The sequence below is a fragment of the Sus scrofa genome, chromosome 1 (genome assembly GCF_000003025.6).
Source record: "Sus scrofa isolate TJ Tabasco breed Duroc chromosome 1, Sscrofa11.1, whole genome shotgun sequence".
Classification (NCBI taxonomy): domain Eukaryota; kingdom Metazoa; phylum Chordata; class Mammalia; order Artiodactyla; family Suidae; genus Sus; species Sus scrofa.
The window spans coordinates 82,714,149-82,736,254 of record NC_010443.5 but is presented as its reverse complement, the minus strand read 5'-3'; the positions used below and the strand labels follow the sequence as shown (position 1 = coordinate 82,736,254).

Genomic DNA, 22,106 nt, shown 5'->3' with positions numbered 1-22,106 from the left:
TGCCGTGAGCTGTGGTGTAGGTTGCAGACGCGGCTCGGATCCCGCGTTGCTGTGGCTCAGGCGTAGGCCGGTGGCTGCAGCTCCGATTAGACCCCTAGCCTGAGAACCTCTATATGCCGCAGAAGCGGCCCAAGAAATAGCAAAAAAAAAAAAAAAAAAAAAAAAAAAAAAGACAATAAATAAATAAATAAAAAAAATTAACAATATTAAAAAAAAAAAAAAAGAAATGAGAGTTCTTGTGGCTCAGCAGTAACAAACCTATTATCCATGATCTGTGGGTTGGATCTCTGTTCTCAGTGGCTTAAGGATCCAGTGCTGCGGTAAGCTGTAGTACAGGTCACAGACGTGGCCTGGGTCCTGCATTGGGGTGACTGTGGTGTAGGCCAGCAGCTGCAGCTCCAACTTTTTCTTTCTTTTTTTTTTTTGGTCTTTTTGCCTTTTCTAGGGCCGTTCCTGTGGCATATGGAGGTTTTCAGGCTAGGGCCCCTTCCAATCGGAGCTGTAGCCACCGGCCTATGCCAGAGCCATAGCAACGCAGGATCCGAGCCGCGTCTGCGACCTACACCACAGCTCAAGGCAACGCCGGATCCTTAATCCACTGAGCAAGGCCAGGGATCGAACCTGCAACCTCATGGTTCCTAGTTGGATTCGTTAACCACTGCGCCATGACAGGAACTCCAGCCTAGGAACTTTCATATGCTACTGGTGGGTCCCTAAAAAGCAAGCAAGCAAAAAAAAAAAAAAAAAAAAAAAAAATTGCATATAAACTTGAGAAATGAAATAAACCAGTAACGAGCCAAGTATTATGAGACATGCTAAAATCTTCTGTTATAAACTTGTGTGCTTATTTCATCTCCCTTTCTTAAGTCCTGGCACTAAGTTTTTGCATTTATTTTTCTGTGGGTGTTATCTTGCTCCAGACGTGCCAACCAGTAGATGTTGAATGAATAAAGTCCCCTTCCTTACGCCGTCCCCACACCGAAGGAGCACATCTCCTAAGGAGGAGAATAAATGAGTAAGAAAGGAGCGTTGGGACTGAGAATTTTGGTGGGACTGAGGTTTAAAGGCTACTCGCCCAAAATAGAAAAAGCCTACTAGCCTGGGGACACATGGAAACTAACGCGCTCCCCCTGGAGGCCACAAGGATGCTCACAAGGTGACCCAGATCCCAGCCCGCGGGAGGCTGAGACACAGGGTTTGCCAGGTGGGGAGAGCATCCCGGAAGTCGAGGTCTCTGAAAGAGACTGGCTCGGGATGTGGTTGGAAACGCCCCTCATTCTTCTAGACCTCTGGGGTTTAAACCATGAGCAGGTCCCAAACCCCCACAATCCCTCCAAGCACACACTTGGCAGTATTTCTAGACACCGTTTAAGGAATGCATTGCCACAGAGACAGACATCGCTTGTGAACTCCCACTCATGCTGTTTTCCCGATGCTGGGAGCAGAGATGCTGGGGTGAGGGTCTGCACGGTTCCCCACCCAGCATCTTCAAAGTAAACGCTCTCCAGCCTCTGCTCGCTGGGGTTCCTTCTCCCTCTCCACTTCCCTCTCCTGCCCACCTCTCCTCTCATCTCCCGCCCCCCATCGCCGGCGTCCACGCCCCCTTTCCCCTCCCACCTCTCCGCCGGGGGCTCAGCTCGCCTCTAGCCTCCCCTCAGTCTCAGCCTCCAGCTCAGGGTGGTGCTGGCGGGAGTTGGCTGGGCAGCAGGCTCTGGCTGTCCCCAGGCTCGTGGCAGCGGCGCCTTGCCCTCCTGCCTCTCCAGCTTTAGTGACCGCCTCGGAGGCACTGTGATCAAGCTGAGCAGCACCCCCCCCCCCGGCCCCAGGACCGAGGAAGCTTCGCAGGTAAGCCTCTCCCCCCACCCCTCCGCCAAGGGCGAGACCCTAGAACGCAGAAGTTTCCCTGAGAAAGGCGGGACCCACCCGGGGAGAGCTTCTTTGAAGGGGTCTAAAGATAGGGATCAAACTTAGCACTTTGAGGTCGTCAAAGAAACTGCTCTTCCAAATAGGCAATTCTTTGTGGCGGCCCCTGCATAGTTTAATATTAACAGTAAAAGCGTTTGCATTGGAATATAAATGGAATTCTTTCTACTTAAGCACTACCAGAGGGGACCCTCTTTATTTTTTATGATTATTAACAGATGCCATTGAAAAAGGTGTAAAACGCATTCCTGGAAAGTCTGCTCTTCTTGAAAGCCTCTTTGGCAGGGTTACTATGAAAGCTAGGAATCTGTCTCTCCCTCTCTCTCTCATCAACTTGGCTGCACAGGTCAGCAAAGGGAACAGTGGAAAACAGTTTTTAAATGAGACAATGAAATGAAAGTCTCAGGCCTGCTTTAAAATACTCTATTGTGCGGGGGCAAACTGAAGCAAGAGTGGCAAAATGGTGATTGTTGTAGCTAGGTGATGGGTTATAATTTTCTACTTTATATTATAATGTGCCTCTACTTTTGTGTAGTTTGCAATTTTCTATAATCAAAAGTTTTTGAAAAGTTGTAGAAAACATGCCCAGCCTGACTCCTCTGACCTTTTTATACTGTCATTGATTTGAAAGAAGCTGCCTCTCTGATCTAGATGTTCTTTCCCTCTCCATTAACCCTTCTCACTTCTGCAGTTAATTCTCGTTTTTATCCTGAGTGCATTTGTCTCCACAGAGAACTGTAACAGTCATATTTTGCTGCTTGGAGAATTACACTTAGAATCTGGTTTATCATTTAGAAGAGAGAATGTTGAAATTCCAGACGAATAAGACATCTAGGCTTAAAAGTAGTGTGCCAGCATCATATGGAATTTTATTTTTATTAGGAAATACTAGAGGAGCTCCTTTAATGTGAGAAGAGGTTGGACGTGGATACTCTTCCTATTTTCCTTCCAGACAGCTCGGAAGACTGTACACTTTGAAGAATTTTTTGTATGTTTTTAAATGTGAGATTGTTTAGCTTAGTGCTTGGCACGTAGAATGTGCTCATTATATGTTAAAATAAACACCTGCTAATATGAGCTAATTCTCCCTGTTGAGTTAATTATTTATCTTTCTCTGTCCATTGCTCAACTATCCAACGCAAGCATATTGCATTTTTTTGCTTTTTTCTTTTTTGGCCACCTTGTGGCACATGGAATTCCCAAGCTAGGGATCAGATCTGAGCCACAGTTGTGATCTATGCTGCAGTTGCAGCAACACCAGATCCTTAAGCTACTGTGCTGGGCTGGGGGTTGAACCTATGTCCCAGCATTCCAGAGATGGTGCTGATCCCATTGCGCCACAGTGGGAACTCCGCTTATTGCATTTTAACAGTGGGGTCAGACTCAGAATTTTGGAGGCTAAGGCTGCCTCGTCTAGCACTGGGTTAACTTTGCACACCAGAAATCTGAGATGAGAGGTTGGGAAACAGCAAAGTCAAGTCAGTGGTACAAAAGTTATTATTTTATGGCTTTGCTTAACTAAAATTGTCTCAAAAACTTCAGAAGCTTTAACAGATGTTTCCTTAGCTAAAAACATAGTCATCATGAGATGTTTTAAAGCCCGACGACTAACCTAATACATTTACAGACATTCTTTTCTTTCAAAGGCCAACTCGCAAGATAAAAAATAAGTCAGGAGCCATTCAATGTGCACCTCCCATGTCAGTGGATGCGAGCTGGCAGAGGGTTGCCTTGGGGCTCCCTTTGTGCCCTTCACCCTGAATTTAATCCACACACAGCATGTCCATGGCATAAATTGAAATGTACAGGTCCTGGAAAAATAGCTTAACAAACAAAGGGGAGGTTTTATTTTATTTTATTGTGATGAGAAACAGAAGTTGTGGGTTCCTGTAAAATAATCAACTGTGTAACTTTCCCATCTTCCTTTCCCTCCAGTACGGCCAGCTTTTCAGGCAGACATTACTTTGTCTCATTCTTGAAATTAAACTTGAAGATAGTACTATGATATGATATTTTTGAATAGGAACTGTCAATGAACTTTCTTGCCACTTACTTCCATCATCAAATCAGCAGCAGGCTTATCCTTTGGAAATAGATTCTAAAATATTTGATAGATGTGAACTCTTTGGCAGGTTGAAGATTTTTCTTCCTGTTAAAATGAACTGCACCACATCTGGGGGACTCTGTGGCAGCGCTGGAGGCGTAGTGGATGTGTGCTGGCACTATGGTGCTTGGGGAAACCACTGGCCAGAAAATTGTCTGGCTGTAGACAACATCATCAACACTCAGCTCATCAGGCTGGGCTCTGTGGCCTGTAGGTGGGTTTTCTAAATGTGATCAATTCCATACGTGACAACCATCCAGAATATTATTAGCCAGTTAGATTTCTCTCCCTCTCATGAAATCTACATGCTTTCTATTTCCTAGTTAGATGCATGTAAACAGTTTAAATGTGGGAATCTCAGGTTTGACATCACCAGGCTCGCTTTGCCATCTAGTGGTAGCAATACGAATAGCAGGCAAGTTCCTCTCCCGGGGGACTAGGAATTGAAGCTCCCTGAGGATCACTGATGAGTAAATTAACTTGTGTTTTTTCCTTTGTGATTTAATCTAGAATTTTAGAGCTCAAAAATAGCTTAGAAATTTTCTAGTCCAACTCAGTGGCTAAGGAGGGCTATCACAGAGATTCTTAAACAAGGGATGAAACTTTGAAATGATGCATAGCTTTGTAAGCACTGCGTGCATTTGTCAAATAAACATAATTTATCAATATAATTTATCTACCCCGTTCCAGTTCTCCTTTCTCCCTAGCAGTCCTGCTCTGTGCCACTGTAATGATTTATCATAATCTTGTGGCTTTAGTTCTAAGATTGTGTGTGTCTATAATTTTCCTAAAAATGAAAACTTTCATTTATGTTTAAGTCTCTGAATGAAACATTCTTCTCCACTTTGTGTCAGTCCTGACTACTTCTTTCTTTCTGAAGACAGATGATTTTTAAGTATTTCACCTTGAAAAAATTTTTAAGATTTTTACCTTGAGTGTATTCCTTTCCTCTTGCGGCTGTAACAAATTACCACAAACTTAAGTGACTTAACACATTATGTTCTAGCTGCGGCGGCCGGAAGTCTAGAGAGGATCAGCAGGGTTTCATCCCCCCCCGCCCCGGAAGTTCAGGAGAGAATTTGTCTTTTGGGGGGGGGGCGGTTCTGGAGGCTATCAGTGTTTCGTAGCTTGTGATCCTGCCTCCCTGTGGCTGCTGCCTCTATCTGCACCGCTCCTTCTCATTCTTGACACTCCTTTTACTCCTTAAAGTACCCCTGTGATTACATTGGGCTCACCTGGATAATCCGAGCTAACCTCCTCATCTCCAAATCCTTAACTACATCACGTTTGCAGAATCTCTTTGGCCAAGAAAGGAACACGTTCACAGGGTTAGGATGTAGCTCTCTTTGGTACCATTACTGTCATAACTGATGGTTCAGTTCCAGACCACTGCAGTAGAGTGAATATTGCAGTACAGCAAGTCACATGATTTTTTTGGTTTCCCAGTATATATAAAGGTTACTGTAGTCTCTTAACTGTACAATAGCATTATGCCTAAAAAACAAAGCATATAATTAAAAAATACTTTATTGCTAAAAAAATGCTAGCCATCATCTGAACTTCAGCAAGTCATAATCTTTTTGTTGATGGAGGGTCTTGCCTTGGTGTTGATGGCTGCTGACTGATCGGGGTGGTGTTTGCTGCAGCTTGGGGTGGCTGCGGCGATTTCTTAAAATCAAACAATGAAATTTGCTGCATCAATTGACTTTTCCTTTCATGACTGAGTTCTCTGGAGCCTGCAATGCTGTTTGATAGCATTTTACCCACAGAACTTCTTTCAAAGCTGGAGTAAGTCCTCTAAATCCTGCTGCTACTTTATCAACTAGCTTTATGTGATGTTCTATATCATTTGTTGTCATTTCAATAGTCTTCATGGCATCTTTACCAGGAGCAGATTCCATCTTAAGAACCCACTTTCTTTGCTCACCCATAAGAAGCAACTCCTCATCCATTCATGTTTTAGCATGAGATTGCAGCAATTCAGTCACTTCTCCAGGCTCCACCTCTAATTCTAGTTCTTTTGCTGTTTCCACCACATCTGCAATCACTTCCTCCACTGAAATCTTGGACCTTCAGAGTCATCCATGAGAACTGGCACCGACTTCTTCCAGACTCCTGTTAATATTTTGATCTCCTCCCGTTAATCCTGAATGTTCCCAGTGGCATTTAGAATAGTGATTCCTTTCCTGAAGTTTTTCAATTGACTTTGCCCAGATCCATCAGTAAGAATTACTCTCTGTGGTAGCTGCAGCCTTACAAAAAACAAATACAAATACAAATAAAGTCAAAATAATTCCTTGATCCATGGGGTGCAGAATAGATGCTGTGTTAGCAGATATGAAAATGCTGTGAATCTCATGTTCATTGCCCTCAGAGCTCTTGGGTGACCAGGTGCATTGTCAGTGAGCAGTAATATTTTGAAAATAATTTTTTTTATGAGCAGTAAATCTCAACAGCAGGCTTAAAATACTCATAAACATATTGTATATAGGCATCCTGTCATCCAGGCTTCATTGCTCCATTGATAGAGAACAGGCAGAGTAGACTTAGCATAATTCTTAAGGACTACAGGATTTTTCAGAATGGTAAATGAGCAGTGGCTTCAACTTAAAGTCACCAGTGGCACTAGCCCCCAATAAGAGGGTCAGACTGTCCTTTGAAGCTCTGACATTGGGCATTGACTTCTCCTCTCTAGCTATGTTAGTCCTCGATGGCATCTTCTTCCAATGTAAGGCTGTTTCATCTGCACTGAAAATCTATTGTTTAGTGTAGCCACCTTCACGGATTATTTTAGCTACATCTGGATAACTGGCTTCAGCTTCTACATCAGCACTTGCTGCTTCACTTTGCACTTTGCACATTAAAGTTATGGAGATGGCTTCTTTTCTTAAACCACATAAGCCAAATTTTGGTAGCTTCAGACTTTTCTTCTGCATCTCCTTACTTTTCTCAGCCTTCATGGAATTGAAGAGAGGTTAGGCCTTGCTCTGGATGAGGCTTTGGCCTAAGGTTGTGGCTGGTTTTATCTTTTATCCATACCATTAAAACTTTCCCATATCAGACATAAGGCTGTTTTGCTTTCTTATCATTTCATGTGTGCACTGGAGTAGTTCTTTAATTTCTGTCAAGGACGTCTCCTTGGCATTCACAACCGGGCTGTTTGGCATAGAAGCCTCATTTCAGTGTCTCTCAGCTTTTGAAATGCCTTCCTCACTGAGCTTAATCATTTCTAGATTTTGATTTAAAGTGAGAGACATGCGACTCCTATCACTTGAACACTTTGAGACCATGATAGGGTTACTGATTGGCCTAATTTCTTTCTTTCTTTCTGGCCGCACCCACGGCATATGGAGGTTCCCAGGCTAGGGGTTGAATTGGAGCTTCACCTGCTGGCCTACACCACAGCCACAGCAACGCAGGCTACAGCTCAGCTCACAGCAACACCAGATCCTTAACCCACTGAGCAAGGCCAGAGATGGAACCCAAGTCCTCATGGATACTAGTCAGGTTCGTTAACCACTGAGCCACGATGCAACTCCCCTAATTTCTTTTTTTATGTTTTTTTCTTTAATTTTTTTTATTAGAGTATAGTTGATTTACAGAGTTGTGTCAGTTTCTGCTGTATAGCATAGTGACCCAGTCATGCATATACATACATTCTTTTTTTCATATTATATTCCATCATGTTCTATCCCAAGAGATTGTATATAGTTTCCTGTGCTGTACAGTGGGATCTCACTGCTTATCCATTCTGTTATTTTAGTTTTCTTTCTTTTGGCTGCACTAGTGGCATATGGAAGTTCCCAGGCTAGGGGTGGAATTGGAGCTGCAGCTGCCAGCTTCCTTCCTTCCACAGCCATAGCAATGCAGGATCCGAACCACATCTGCGACCTATGCCACAGCTCATGGCAATGCCCAATCCTTAAGCCACTGAGTGAGGCTAGGGGTCAAACCCACATCCTCATGGATACTAGTCAGGTTCTTAAACCACTGAGCCACAATGGGGACTCCCTTATCCATTCTAAATGTAACAGTTTGCATCTACCAACCCCAAACTCCCTGTCTATCCCACTTCCTCCCGCCTCTCTCTTGGCAGCCACAAGTCTCTTCTCTGTGTTAATTGGCCTAATTTCAATATCATTGTGTCTCAGGAACAGGGAAGCCCAAAGAGAGGGAGAGAGACAGGGGAGAGGGTCAGTCAGTGGCATAGTCACACAGGACTTACTAAGCACTTATTAATACAAAGTTCACCATCTTCAATGGCCATGGTTTGTGGTGCCCCCCAGACAATCACAATAATCACATCAAAGCCCACCAATCGCAGATCACCATAACAAATATAATAATAACAGAAAAGGATTACCAATATGTGATACAGAGACATGAAGTGAGCAAATGCTGCTGGAAAAATGGTGCCGATAGACTTGCTCCATGCAGGGTCGCCACAAACCTTCAATTTGTAAAAAATCCCCGTATCTGTGAAGGGCAGTAAAGCAGAGAGCAATGAAATGAGATCTGCCTGTCCTTGACACACCTCAGGGAGCTATACAGCAGGCAGAGGTGCATTGTATCCCTTAGAAATATCTACCTGTGCTTTGACTCCTATTGTTTGATATTAATGATAATAATCCCTGCCATTTGCTTACTGTGCTCTGGGCATTGTGTTTATATATATCATATTAGTGCATCACAAAAATACTCCAAAACGTTATCCCTGTTGAACAAATGTAGAAAAACAGCATCTAGAGAGATTAAGTGACCTTCACAAGATCATGCTGCTTGCTAAGAAGTCTCAAGTGGACTTGAATTGGTTTGGCTTCAAAGCCTACTGCGTCCACCATCACTGAAACACCCCTGTCTTCACTGTCCCTCATGGTCACATCACTAACATTGTTCCTTTCTCATCATCCTAGTCCTGCACTTTTTAGCTTAAATGCCTGCATTTTGGAGCTGACATTCAGTGACTGACATTCAGTGGGGGGCTTCAAGTGGGCCGGGAAGTGAACTTTATGAAATACCTCTTGTCTGCATCTGCTCCCAGTGTGAAAGTGACTATGAAAGTTTTACAAGTGTTCTCCTAAACCTGAGCCATTTTTTTTGAAATTTTATTTTTATTTTTTTTTACAGAATAAAATACATATATTTAAACACAATTACATTCACACAGATTATTATATCATGGATCTTAAGAAAGAGATTAAGTGTCTCCCTCAGGAGAAGTGGAATAGAAAATATGCTGAGACAAATAGGAAATCTGTCTGTTCTCTGTGTTAATTGGCCTAATTTCAATATCTTTGTGTCTCAGGAACAGGGAAGCCCAAAGAGAGGGAGAGAGACAGGGGAGAGGGTCAGTCAGTGGTATAGTACAGGACTTACTAAGCACTTATTAATACAAAGTTCACCATCTTCAATGTATGGCTTTCATCTTTACTATTTAGTATTATCTATTACATTTCAATTTTTCTTTAAAAATTAGCATTATATTAAAATTGTGTATATTATGCAACTAAAATTTATAAAGAAGAAAGCCTTATATACCATTAAATATTTTATATAGCATAATAAAAAGAATAACTTAACTGGTAAAAATAACAAAAATAATACACCCTCTGAAAATTAAAATATAAAATGCATAAATTGGTTAAAAAACAGTTAAACAGTTAAAAAACTATATAAATATGTTCTCACAATTTGTTACATCTTATTGATTCTTCAATATAGGCATTACACCATTCTAGGTGATGTGATAAACAAGACATTATAGAATTTACATTGTACCATGGAGAGAAATGGTTATTAATAATACAATTGTATTACTGTATTATTTAATTGTACAGTTGCATTATTTAATTATAATTATACATTCTTTGATGGAGAGGAAATCAGAATCAGATGTAAGAAGACTTCAGCATTCCAAGAATGATGTCAAATGACCCCCTTCATGGTGGATTATGCACTTATTTACTATGAGATATATTTCTTCTCCAGAGATTCCTTGTTTGTGTATCAATTGTAGATTTTTGGTTTGCAGTTATTCTGAAGTTTTGATATGAGTCTATATGTATATGAGATTGTTTTAAGTTGTTCTCTTAATTGCAAATTCATCTCTGGTGTCCTGCATTTGTACCCACCTCTTCTCATGATTTCTGATTTTGGTGGTATAATTGTGCATGGATGATTTCGTATCTTTACTGTATATATACCTTGACTGGTGAGCCTTGCCATTTGTGGAATTTTTGTTTCCTGTTGCTCTCTTTTCTGCCTAGAGAAGTTCCTTTAGTATTTGTTGTAAGGCTGGTTTAGTGTTGCTGAATTCTCTTAGCTTTTGCTTATCTGTGAAGGTTTTGATTTCTCCTTCAAATCTGAATGAGAGCCTTGCTGGGTAGAATAATCTTGGTTGGAGGTTTTTTTCCTTTCATCACGTTAAGTATATGGTGCCACTCCCTTCTGGGCTGCAGAGCTGCTGCTGAAAAATCTGCCAATAACCTTATTGGGGTTCCCTTGTATGTTACTTGTTTCTTTTCCCTAGCTGCTTTCAAGATTTTCTCTTTGTCTTTAATTTTGGTTAGTTTGATTAATATGTGTCTCGGTGTATTCCTCCATGGGTTTATTTTATACGTTACTTGTTGTGTTTCCTGGATTTGATTGAATGGTTCCTTTCCTATGTTATGGAAGTTTTTGGCTATTATCTCTTGAAATATTTTTTCTGTCCCCTTCTCTCTCTCTTCTCCTTCTGGACCCCTATAATACAGATGTTGGTGCGTTTAACATTGTCCCAGAGTTCTCTGAGACTCTCTTCATTTGTTTTCAATCTTTTTTCTCTTTTCTGTTCTGCATCCACAATTTCCACTAATCTGTTCTCCACCTCACTTATTTGTTCTTCTGCCTCCTGTATTCTGCTGTTAGCTGCTTCTAGTGAATTTTTTATTTCAGTTATTGTATTTTGCATCTCTTCTTGTTTAAGTTTTATATCTTGTATCTCTTTGGTCAGTGTTTCCTATAAGTTATCCATCTTTGCCTCCAGTTTATTTCCAATGTCTTGCATCATCTTTATCATCAACAAAGTCTTTTTCCTGGATGCCGAGAATCTTCTCATCACTTAGCTTACTTTCTGGGCTTTTTCATTTCTCCCTCATCTGAGTTATAGTTCTCTGTCTTTTCATTTTTATAGGTTTTTGGTGTGGTGACCTTTTTACAGATAATAGAGTTGTAGCCTCTCTTACTTCTGGTGCCTGCCCCCCTTCAAACCTGAGCCATTTAATGCTTGCTTTCCACTTGTCTGCTCTCATGAGTAATGCTCTTCCTGCCCTGCCCTGGCCTTTTGCCTAAGCTGCACTTCTCTCTGCAGAGTATCTGGTCCAGGCCACAACATCTACCCGTTGTGTGTCAGTCTTGACCGAGCAGGTAGAGAATGAAAGTGGAGGAGGAGAGAGAGATGGCTGAAGCATGTTTGCACATTTATGCCTGTGTGTAAACATAGACAGTGATGTTGGGAGGAACAGGTGGTTGGGATCATTGATGGCTAAGGACAGAGATGTTGTAAAAAGTGGTTATGCAATCATTGCTGTGTCATAACATATGTTAAGGCAGAAGTTGGCGTTGGCCCAACAAGGCCATTGATCTAAGTGGCCCCTGACACACACCGGCTCCCCAGAAAGCATTTGATAGAATCATGCAAAATTATGTTTCATGGCAGCATACCATATACATGAACTTGGACAACTACCTGACCATACATTACAAGGGACCCACTGGAAAGAAAGGCCCAAGTAAATCTGTCACCTGGTGCAGATCCTTGATGGTAAATCAGCTCATTTGCATATACAAAAGCCATTCATTCAAAACATTTCATATAGTGAACAATCATCTAATCTTTCCTTTGTCTGCCTGCCCTACTTAAGTTAAAATATAAATTTCTCAGGGTAACAAAGCAAAAACAAAAGAGAAGCTGAGCCTGAGATTACAATTATGTCATGCCATAACAAAATTCTACACACTCTAGACAGATTCACTCAAAAAATGAGTTTTTTTTTTTTTTTTTTTTTCTTTCACAGTAAATCACTCCCTTTTCTTTCACAGTAAATTACTCCCAAACAGAGTAACTGTTTGGACTTGACTCTGTTTCTTTTTAGGCTGAGGGCTTGTTGCAGTTCCAGAATTCTTAGGGTAGACTCAGGATAAAAATAAGAGACAGGAAATGCAATTCAAGTGTCCTGTGGCTGGATAATGTTTAATCACACTTAAGTTTAATAGCAATGAGAAAAACATATTACAGAGCCACAGATATTCATAGAAATGAGTAATTAGGAAAGCATTCATTTGGGAAGCCTCTAAAGTGAAGCTGCCCTTGAACAAAAAACAAAGCAAAGAAAAAGGGAGTTTGAAAGTGTGTCAGAAACTATCCTGAGATAAAAATATGAGTGTGAAACTGACTATAACTTTGCCTTATGTAATAAACTGTTTTAAAGTGATATTAATTCACCCATTAAGGCAGAATAATAATCATAAAAGAACTTATTAATTGTGTCTTGCTCTGGGCTCAGTGGGCATTCTTCACATAGATCAAATTAATTATCATAATTGTTATAAAGTTGAGATTACTATTATGTCCACTTTTTCGATGAGGAAATGGAAACTTAATTGAACCTAATGAACTTCCCAAGTTCATATGCCTAATAAGGGGTAAATATGAGACTTAGCCCAAGTCTTCTTACTCCTCGGTCTGTCCTTGTAATCACTGGCTGGTATAGATACCCACATATTCTAACTATTTTCAGCATTCACATTTCTGAGAAAGCATAAGCAAACCAACAATCAAAAACAATAGTAAGTTATTTCTTGTAGTTACTGTGGTCATTTCTAGTAATAGTATAGACCATTCATAGAGTACAGACTTGTTATCACCAAGGGGGAGGGGAGGAGAGGGAGGGAAGAATTGGGAGTTTGAAATTAGCAGAGGCAAATTATTATGTATGGAATAGATAAACAATACGGTCCTACTATATAGCACAGGGAACAATATCCCATTTCCTGGGCTAGACCATGATGGGAAATATAAAAAAGAATATGGGTGTTCTTGTTGTGGCTCAGAGGTAATGAACCCGACTAATATCTATGAGGACTTGGGTTTGACCCCTAGCCTCACTCAGTGGGTTAAAGCTCAGGTGTTGCCGTGGGCTGTGGTGTAAGTTGCAGACATGGCTTAGATCCCACATTGCTGTGGCTGTGGCGTAGGCTGGCGGCTGCAGCTCCAATGTGACCCCTAGCCTGGGAACTTTCATATGCTATGGGTGCAGCCCTTAAAAAAAAAAAAAGACAAAAAAAAAAGAGTATGTGTGTATGTGTGTATATTTAATATCTGAGTCACTCTGCTATACTGCAGAAATTGGTGCAACATTGTAAATCAACTATAATAGAAAAAAACTTTTTAAATAGTATAGATGTGGAATAATATCTGCTCCATCAATCAAAGTTCATCTGCAAATTCTGATATTCTTGCTTTCTTTCTAATTTCTTTTCCTTCCATTTGTCTCCATGATTCAACCCATAATCAACTGTGTGTATATTGACTCATGGTGAGAGCTGTGACTGCAGCCTAATTTTCATTAACCTAAATTGAAATTTGAGGCACCAAATCCAAGCCATCTGGAGAGTGACAGCGAAGGTCACAATTACCGTGGAAGACAGGAAAAAGGAGGAGGATGAGCAAAGATCAGGGACATTAAAGCTTTCGAAACACTGTAGTTGCTTCACCAGTGGGGACTCTGTCTCTTTAGTTAGTGCTTCTTGGATGACAGCTGTAGCAACTGAACCAGGGCTTGCTCTATCAGCAAGAGCTATCATTTATGTTACATTGACATTTCACCACAAGGCAAACTTAGATTTTCCAAAAGAAAGTGTCCTGAAACATTTGTCCAGTTTTAAATTATAGGCCAAATTAGACAGTCTCTCTCAATGCGTGCCCTTTATTACTGTGATCTGGAGGTCATATTACAAGGCTCTGCCCTTCTCTTACCCAAGAAGAGATGTGGGCATTGCTTTTGCTGCGGTACAGCACTGCAGCCAAGTCCCTCAGAGGGCACAATCAGGGATGGCCAGCGGATGTCCTGCAAGATTTGTAGCATCAGATGTTGGAGGCATTCCATTTAAGCCTACTGAATTTGAATCTCTTCAGATGGATTATTAAATCACTTATATAAAAGGATATTTTATCATCTCTTTTTTCTTTTTATGGCATATGGATTTGCCTGAGCTAGGGGTCAAATTGAAGCTGCGGCTGCCAGCCTATACCACAGCCACAGGAACACCAAATCTGAAGCTTGTGGCAATGCTGGATCCTTAACCCACAGGATCGAGGCCAGGGATTGAACCTGCATCTTCACGGACACTATGTCCAGTTCTTAACGTGCTGAGCCACAACAGGAACTCCTGTTTGTTTGTCGCTAATAAAGGCTTGAACCAGTCAATATTAGCAATTGCTAACATAGTAAAAGAGCAATGTTCAGAATACATTTATTTTGTACACAGAGGTGAAGCAGAGGTCATTTGAAATGTGGTTAAGACATCATCCCCAGAAAGATCATCTTCTGGGAGGGGCTCAAACTGCTACTCCAGGACCTTGGCTGCTGCAGTGGTTCTAAAACTCTACTGAGTATCAGAATTGCCAGGAGGGCTGTTTAAGCGAGGACCTATTGTAGACCACAGGGAATGCTACTCAATATTCTATAATAAACTATATGGGAAAAGAATCCTGAAAAGAATGGATATGCGTATATGTATAACTGATTCACTTTGCTGTCTGCCCGAATTAACACAACATTGTAAATCAACTCTACTCCAGTAACATTAAAACAAAAAATACATAGCTGGGAAGCTACATCCCTCCCAGAGAGTTTGGATGGTAGGTCTGGGTTGCACCCTAGAATTAGCATTTTTATTTTTTTTTTATTTTTATTTTTTTTTGTCTTTTTGTCTTTTGTCTTTTGTTGTTGTTGTTGTTGCTATTTCTTGGGCCGCTCCCGCGGCATATGGAGGTTCCCAGGCTAGGGGTCGAATCGGAGCTGCAGCCGCCGGCCTACGCCAGAGCCACAGCAACGGGGGATCCGAGCCGCGTCTGCAACCTACACCACAGCTCACGGCAACGCCGGATCGTTAACCCACTGAGCAAGGGCAGGGACCGAACCTGCAACCTCATGGTTCCTAGTCGGATTCGTTAACCACTGCGCCACGATGGGAACTTGAATTAGTATTTTTAGCAAGTTCCTAGGGGTTCCTAGGGGATGCTAACACTTCTGGTCTGGGGACTACCACTAGGTATCCTTGATGTGACAGAGTTGATTTTGCTGCACACAAGTCCAGAATCTTATTAAAAAACTAATACTATTCTTTTGAAATGTTTGTGTTTCATTTTGAATCCAAAGGCAGGGGAAAATCAATGTCCCCACTTTCTGGCACTCAGGCAGGAGGATCAGCCTTTTTGGTCTAGTTAGGCCTTCAACTGATTGGATGAGGCCCACCCATACGAGTGTGGGAAGTTTCTTTGCTTAGTCCACCAATTCAAATGTGAATCTCAGGCAGAAACCCCCTTCCAGACACGTCCAGAATAATATTCAATCAAATGTCTGGGCACCCTGTGGCCTAGTCAAGTTGACACACAAAGCTAACCATCACATAGGGCTTTCTTGAAAGTCTGCCTACAGAACTAATGCACAGGGCACAGGTTTTATTTGGTAAAGAAGAGGGGAAAATCCATATTTGAGAGTCATATTCCAGTTCAATGATTTGTAGAGTAAAAGGTCATCTTGTCAGTTATAATTTAGTATTTGCATTCTGCCTATCTAAACCGTAACTAGCTAAAAAATTGCAAGAATAAATTAAACAATACTGAAAAAAAGAGAAAAAACCCCAAACAAACCTAACTGTGGAGGCAATACCATTATTTAGATGTCCCCTCTTTTGCCTTGGAATGCCTTTCACACATTTATTACTCCACAGATCATTATTATCAAATGCTAAAATGTATAAACTGATTCTATGTATTTTTTTAAATGTCAATAATTTGGCTGACTCTTGGTCTTTGCTATAATCAATGTTAAGTACACAATGAACAGCTGTTATCATATGAGGGCTAAATGAAAAATCAATTTTTAAAACTTTTATTTCCCATATTAAAGAACCCTCTTGATTGAAATTTTGCTAAGGACCAAGTAGATAAAAAGATTTGTATGTATCTTTTAAAAATCATCTATTTTGGTCGGTTGGTAAGCTAAGAGGCAAAAAATAACTCTGATTTTGGCAACTTTTTAAGGGAAAGACATAACTTTTCATCTTGGGAACCACCCAGTTAAACATGCACTTTCAAGGTCTCAGTAGAGTTGTTAGCCTTTTTCATTCCAATCCAGTGAAATAAAATGGATAAAATACTCATCTTGAAAATCACATAGAAGGTGACAAAAGAAAATACTAAGTGGTTCAACTAAATTGTTATCGATATAATTACTGCTTTCTTTAAAGTCAAATTTGCCATGGTAATAAGTAGAAAATATTGTGACACGCATGTAGATTTTTTTCTGAACTATATTCTTTACTTATTTTTGGGGGCAATATCCATCACTCTAGAGAAGACTGCCTCGTCTCCAAAATAAAACAAAGTACAAGTGATTAAGCAAACCATAGTCTAATATTAACCAGAATCACCATTATTTAGCATTCAGGTGTGAGCAACTGGAAAAATGGAAATTGCAACACTTCTATGTATTTTTGCTGATGCCAAGTCCTGGCAAAGATTATTCTAAACTTGCTTAATATGTTACAATGTATGATCGTTCAAATTCATTATGTCATGATTTGATGGACATATCATGTTTAAACAACAAAAGAATGTTATTAATTTGTTTAGAAAATTCTGTACTTGTATATGGCAGAGTGAGCTCCGGTGTGCTCATATTCAGCTCTGCATCAGAGACAACTATTGCTTTTTCTGCTTGCCTACAGGATCTTATAGGTGTACCCTGGGTTGTGGGCCATTCCTAATATTTCCTCATTGGCTTTCTTTTTGTTTATTAGAAAACATTGACAGGGGAGGTATCATTGGAGTCATCTAACCTCGAATTGCCTTTGCTTCATACAAAGGGTAAATCATTTGCTAAACCTGATAGTTTAACTGTTGGTTAAAAACAACTTGAAACATAGCTGAAGAGTTTCCAAATTGCTGCTCCAATAGTGCTCCATGCCCCCTCACTCTCACAAAACAACAAGGGGACAAACATCAGTTTCAGGGATAGATTTACATACCAGTGCATCTAATGAAGCAAGCAAAGAAGGAAGAAGATATAAACAATAGAAGAGGTATAATACAATTTATCACGTACTGGCAAATTTAAAGGGCTTTCAGATGATGAGACTCAGGACAAAAGGGACTGTATTTAATCATGATCATATTCTCTCCAAGTGGCGAATTCAGAACCATAGCCTGTGCCCCCTAAATTCTTATGTTTTTAATATATAGAAAGATGCCACTATAAAGCACTTTTGTGTGTTGCTTTGCTTAGGTGGTAGGGCCAAGCACAACTTTGATTTTAAAAAAGTACACCGTACATTTTTCTTACTTTCAAATAAAATGGCCTGTGCTGTACATATATAATGGGTTCTGCTTGTAAAAATCAAAGCAGGTTAATAGCAGATGAGCCCGTTTATTTCTAAAACTACTACTGAATATTTTAGAATATTATTTGATGATTTCAATTGCACCATCAATCAGGTTGGTCTGCAAACCAGGGAAATTCACTGTGTTTCAGTGAATGCTTTTTTTGAGCACTGTGCTAGGCATTTACACACTAGAGATAAAGAATTTTAAGATCCTTGCTTTTATTAAGCTAAATTCAAGCTTAGCTTAGCTTGAGCGCACTGAGCATCTGCTTCTATTTTCTTTCTAAATCACCTGGAGATAAGGTTGTAAGAGACCTTGTCAGGCTGGGATCTGGGACCTTTTGCTGCAGTGCTTGCACTTGGAAAAAGTCTCCTTGAGCCACAAAAGGCAAAGAAACTATAAGGGACTAAAAATAACTGCCTGCATGTATAGTGGGGACAAATTATGAACAAGATAGAAAACGACCAAAAACCCAACTGCCACTTCCAAGGTGCTAGAAGCAAAAACGGGATATGGGCATGATCTCTGCACACAGCCCCACCAAGTGGGTAGGCATACCACCCAAGTCACTCCTCCTGCTGGACCCCTGGACCCACCCCTACCCTCAAGCCATTTAAGAGGCCAGCTCCTCATTCCTCATGGAGTGAACAAGGGAAACTGTTCCATGTTCTCCCTCCAAAGAGTTACAGTCCCAGTAAAGCCTGGCCTGAATTTCTTGTCCAGCCTTTAATCCATATCAATTTCTATGGACTAAACAGTCTAAGAACACTTGGAAGGAGGAGGGCGTGGCTAAGGCAACAGAGGATCCCAGCTGGCTACCCCATCCTACTTTCCCATGCCATTGGGTTGTCTGGGGAGCTACAGAGGCAGATGGCAGGTAGGGGGTTGGGGGGGAGGACAATGTGGATTAGCGCTGGTGGAGGGACGTTTGAGTGAGAACAATTCACTGATTTGGGGCATTTATTCCAGCCTACTTATTAGCAGTTTTACTGTGTTTAATCTCAGTAAAACCTAAGTACAGTGTAAATATGGACTCCTCTTTGTGGCAAAGCTACATTTAGGACCCAAGGCCTTAATGAATGATAAGTGACATACTTGAAACCATTATAAAGCTTCTCTTTCTTTTTCTATTTTAAAGGACAACATAGAGAAACAAAATGGAAGCTATGCTATTTTGGTGGATATTTTTCACCCTTGGGTGGACCCTCATTGATGGATCTGAAATGGAACAGGATTTTATGTGGCACTTGAGAAAAATACCCCGGGTTGTTGATGAAAGGACCTTCCATCTCACGAGCCCCACCTTTGAGGCAGATGCTAAGATGGCATTAAATGGGGTGTGTGGCATTGAATGCCAGAAAGAACTCCCCAGCCCCAGCCTTTCTGACCTGGAAGACTCTCTTTCCTATGAGACTGTCTTTGAGAATGGCACCCGAACCCTGACCAGAGTCAAAGTTCAAGGTTGGGTCCCTGAGCCAACTCAAAATCTCACCAACCAAGGTGTGCCTATCAGGAGAAAGAGACAGGTGTATGGCACAGACAGCAGGTTCAGCATCTTGGACAAAAGATTCTTGACCAATTTCCCTTTCAACACAGCTGTGAAGCTGTCCACTGGCTGCAGTGGCGTGCTCATCTCCCCCAATCATGTCCTAACCGCTGCCCACTGTGTCCACGACGGGAAGGACTACATCAAAGGGACCAAAAAGCTGAGGGTAGGGCTGCTGAAGATGAGAAATAAAGGTGGTGGCAAGAAACGTCGTAGGGGTTCCAGGAGGAGCAGGAGGGAAGTGAGTGGTGATGATGGAGGGAAGGAAAGCAAAGAAAATCTGAAGGAGAGCGCTAAGGCTGGAAGAAGGAGAAATAAATCTGCTCGGGGTCAGAGAACTGCTGCAGGGGAGCCCTCCTTCCAGTGGACCCGGGTCAAGCACACCCACATTCCCAAAGGTTGGGTCAGAGGAGAGAGCGGAGACGCAGCCCTGGACTACGACTACGCCCTTCTGGAGCTGAAGCGCTCTCACAAGAAGAAATACATGGAGCTGGGAATCAGTCCCACCATCAAGAAGCTGCCCAGTGGAATGATCCACTTCTCGGGCTTCGATCACGACAGGGCCGATCAGTTAGTCTACCGGTTTTGCAGTGTGTCCGATGAATCCAGTGATCTCCTCTATCAATACTGCGACGCCGAGTCAGGCTCCACCGGCTCCGGGGTTTATCTGCGCCTGAAGGAGCCAGGCAAAAAGAGTTGGAAACGCAAAATCATTGCGGTCTATTCAGGCCACCAGTGGGTGGATGTGCATGGCGTTGAGAAGGACTACAATGTGGCAGTGCGCATCACGCCGCTCAAGTACGCGCAGATCTGCCTCTGGATGCACGGGGACGATGCCAATTGTACCTATGGCTAAGGGTTCCCTGAATTGAGGCCATAGGTTATAGGCATCGGAGAGAAAACCAGTTCTGATGATTGCAGCAAGATCACTTCATAGTTTATGCCTAGACTCAAAGCCTAAGGATAGTGTTTCAACATGTTTATGTTTACTTTTTCCAAATGAGGAGCTTCTCATGCATTTCAGAAAGGTTTAGGTACACATGAAACCTTGATGGGCACTTCAGTGCCAAGCATATATTCTCTTTCCTTGGTGATACGTTTCATTTATGGGGGAAAGAATTTTTTTCTGCCTTCTTGAAATTAGACATGCTTTAAAACTTCAAGCTGGTATTATTAATAAGGTGTGATTTCTCAATAGACTGTCAGGGTCCTACTCTAAGTAGAGGCTAATAATAGGGTGCCGGTTGCATATTAAATGTGAAACTGAAGATGAAGAGGTGGACAGTAACACCAGTGGAATCAAGTTTGAGACAGTAATTTATACCACAGTTCATACTGCTCTGAGATAGACCCATTCAGCTCATGCCCTCTGAGTTCACAGTGTGTTTTCCATTGAGTCTGAGAAATTTTAGGTTTGTTTTGTTAAGAACAACAAGGAATTTGGGAATTCCCTGGTGGCCTAACCATTAAAGATTCAACCTTGTCACTGGTGGGGCCGGGATTGGATTCCTAGCCTGGGAAGGTATGCATGCCAAAGGCAAGCCCCCCCCCCCCGCCCCCACCTCACTGCAACAAACTAACAAAAAAGAATTACAAGGAATAGCAAGTTTTATAAATGAAACTACTATTTTACTGCTTTAAAAAACTATCAATTGAAGCATTTTTATGGGAGAAATACTTTGTTCTATGAAATAAATCTAGTTTAAAAATAGGAAAGGTGAGACATTTTAAGATCTCAAGTTTTTATTTAACTAGTATTCAAAACATGGAGTTTTCAAGTATACAGAGAAGACTGTTTGAAAGTTATAAATGATTACACCTTGAAAGCCACATCATTTTATTCTACATAGTCTCCTATGAATGAAGTGTTATAGTTTTAGTTTTGTCATTTCTTGGCAGTTTCTAGGGCATATATTGTCTTCTCTCTGGACACACCCAAGTTCATTGATTCAGACTGAGTTCAAGTTTATTCTACTTATTATTTACTTTGATAAGGGGAACGTTTACCCTTGACTAGTATACAAAAGAATATGTGATTAGATTATGATAAAAATGATTTTGTAAATGGTGTTGAAAATAGCTGAAATTTAATATAAGCTATATTCTTTCATGTGGATCTGTTAAAAATCATTCAATAAAAACTTAAAAAATAAATCAACTATAGCTCTTGCTGTGTTACATTTATATAGTGGGCTTTTGCAAGTATTAAATTAACTATTTAAAAAATGATTCTATATAATTCTAAGTACATTTTGCTGGGTAGTATTTTGTCACTGGTAATAATGGAATAGGGCTATAGTGTCAAAAATTATGCTCAAATCTTTTTTGAGGAAACCTCTGTATGATCATTGCAACTCAGAATGTTTCAAGGTGAGGAGTTCCCTCTGTAGCAAAACAGAATCAGCAGTGTCTTAGGGCTGCTGGGTCGCAGGTTCAATACCTGGCCTGACACAGCGGGTTAATGATCTGGCATTGCCACAGCTGCAACTTAGGTTGCAACTGTGGTTTGGATCTGATCCCTGGCTGAGGAATTCCATATGCCACTGGGGAAGCCCCCCCCCCCCAAAAAAAAGTTTCAAGGTGAATTTTACACATATACGTACTTGTAAACACAATCTTCATCTAAGATTCTTAGAAAATAAGTCCTGGTTTTGAGGCATTTTGGAGGAATTTACAGGGCTTAGCATCAAGAGTTTGGTGCTTAAGATTAAGTTCTGAATCTACTTGATTTCCTTGAAATCACTGTAAAATATACTTTTCAAAAGTATAAAATTTAGCTCATTTCATTTGCAGAAGTTTGATTCTCTCATTTTCTTCTCTGTCTCAAGATAATCATGAATTTCATATGACTTATTTAGGACCACTAAAATGTACTACATTACTCA

General features: G+C 41.0%; 1 protein-coding gene and 1 pseudogene across 1 annotated transcript; one reads left to right on the top strand and one right to left on the bottom strand.

The window, feature by feature from the left end:
* PRSS35 (protease, serine 35) lies at positions 1,372–21,375 on the top strand. Its single transcript, XM_005659406.3, has 2 exons — positions 1,372–1,845; positions 18,814–21,375. The coding sequence occupies exon 2, from the start codon at positions 18,833–18,835 to the stop codon at positions 20,075–20,077; it is 1,245 nt and encodes a 414-aa protein (XP_005659463.2). The 5' UTR covers positions 1,372–1,845; positions 18,814–18,832; the 3' UTR covers positions 20,078–21,375.
* On the bottom strand, positions 3,234–7,409 carry LOC102163543 (annotated as a pseudogene).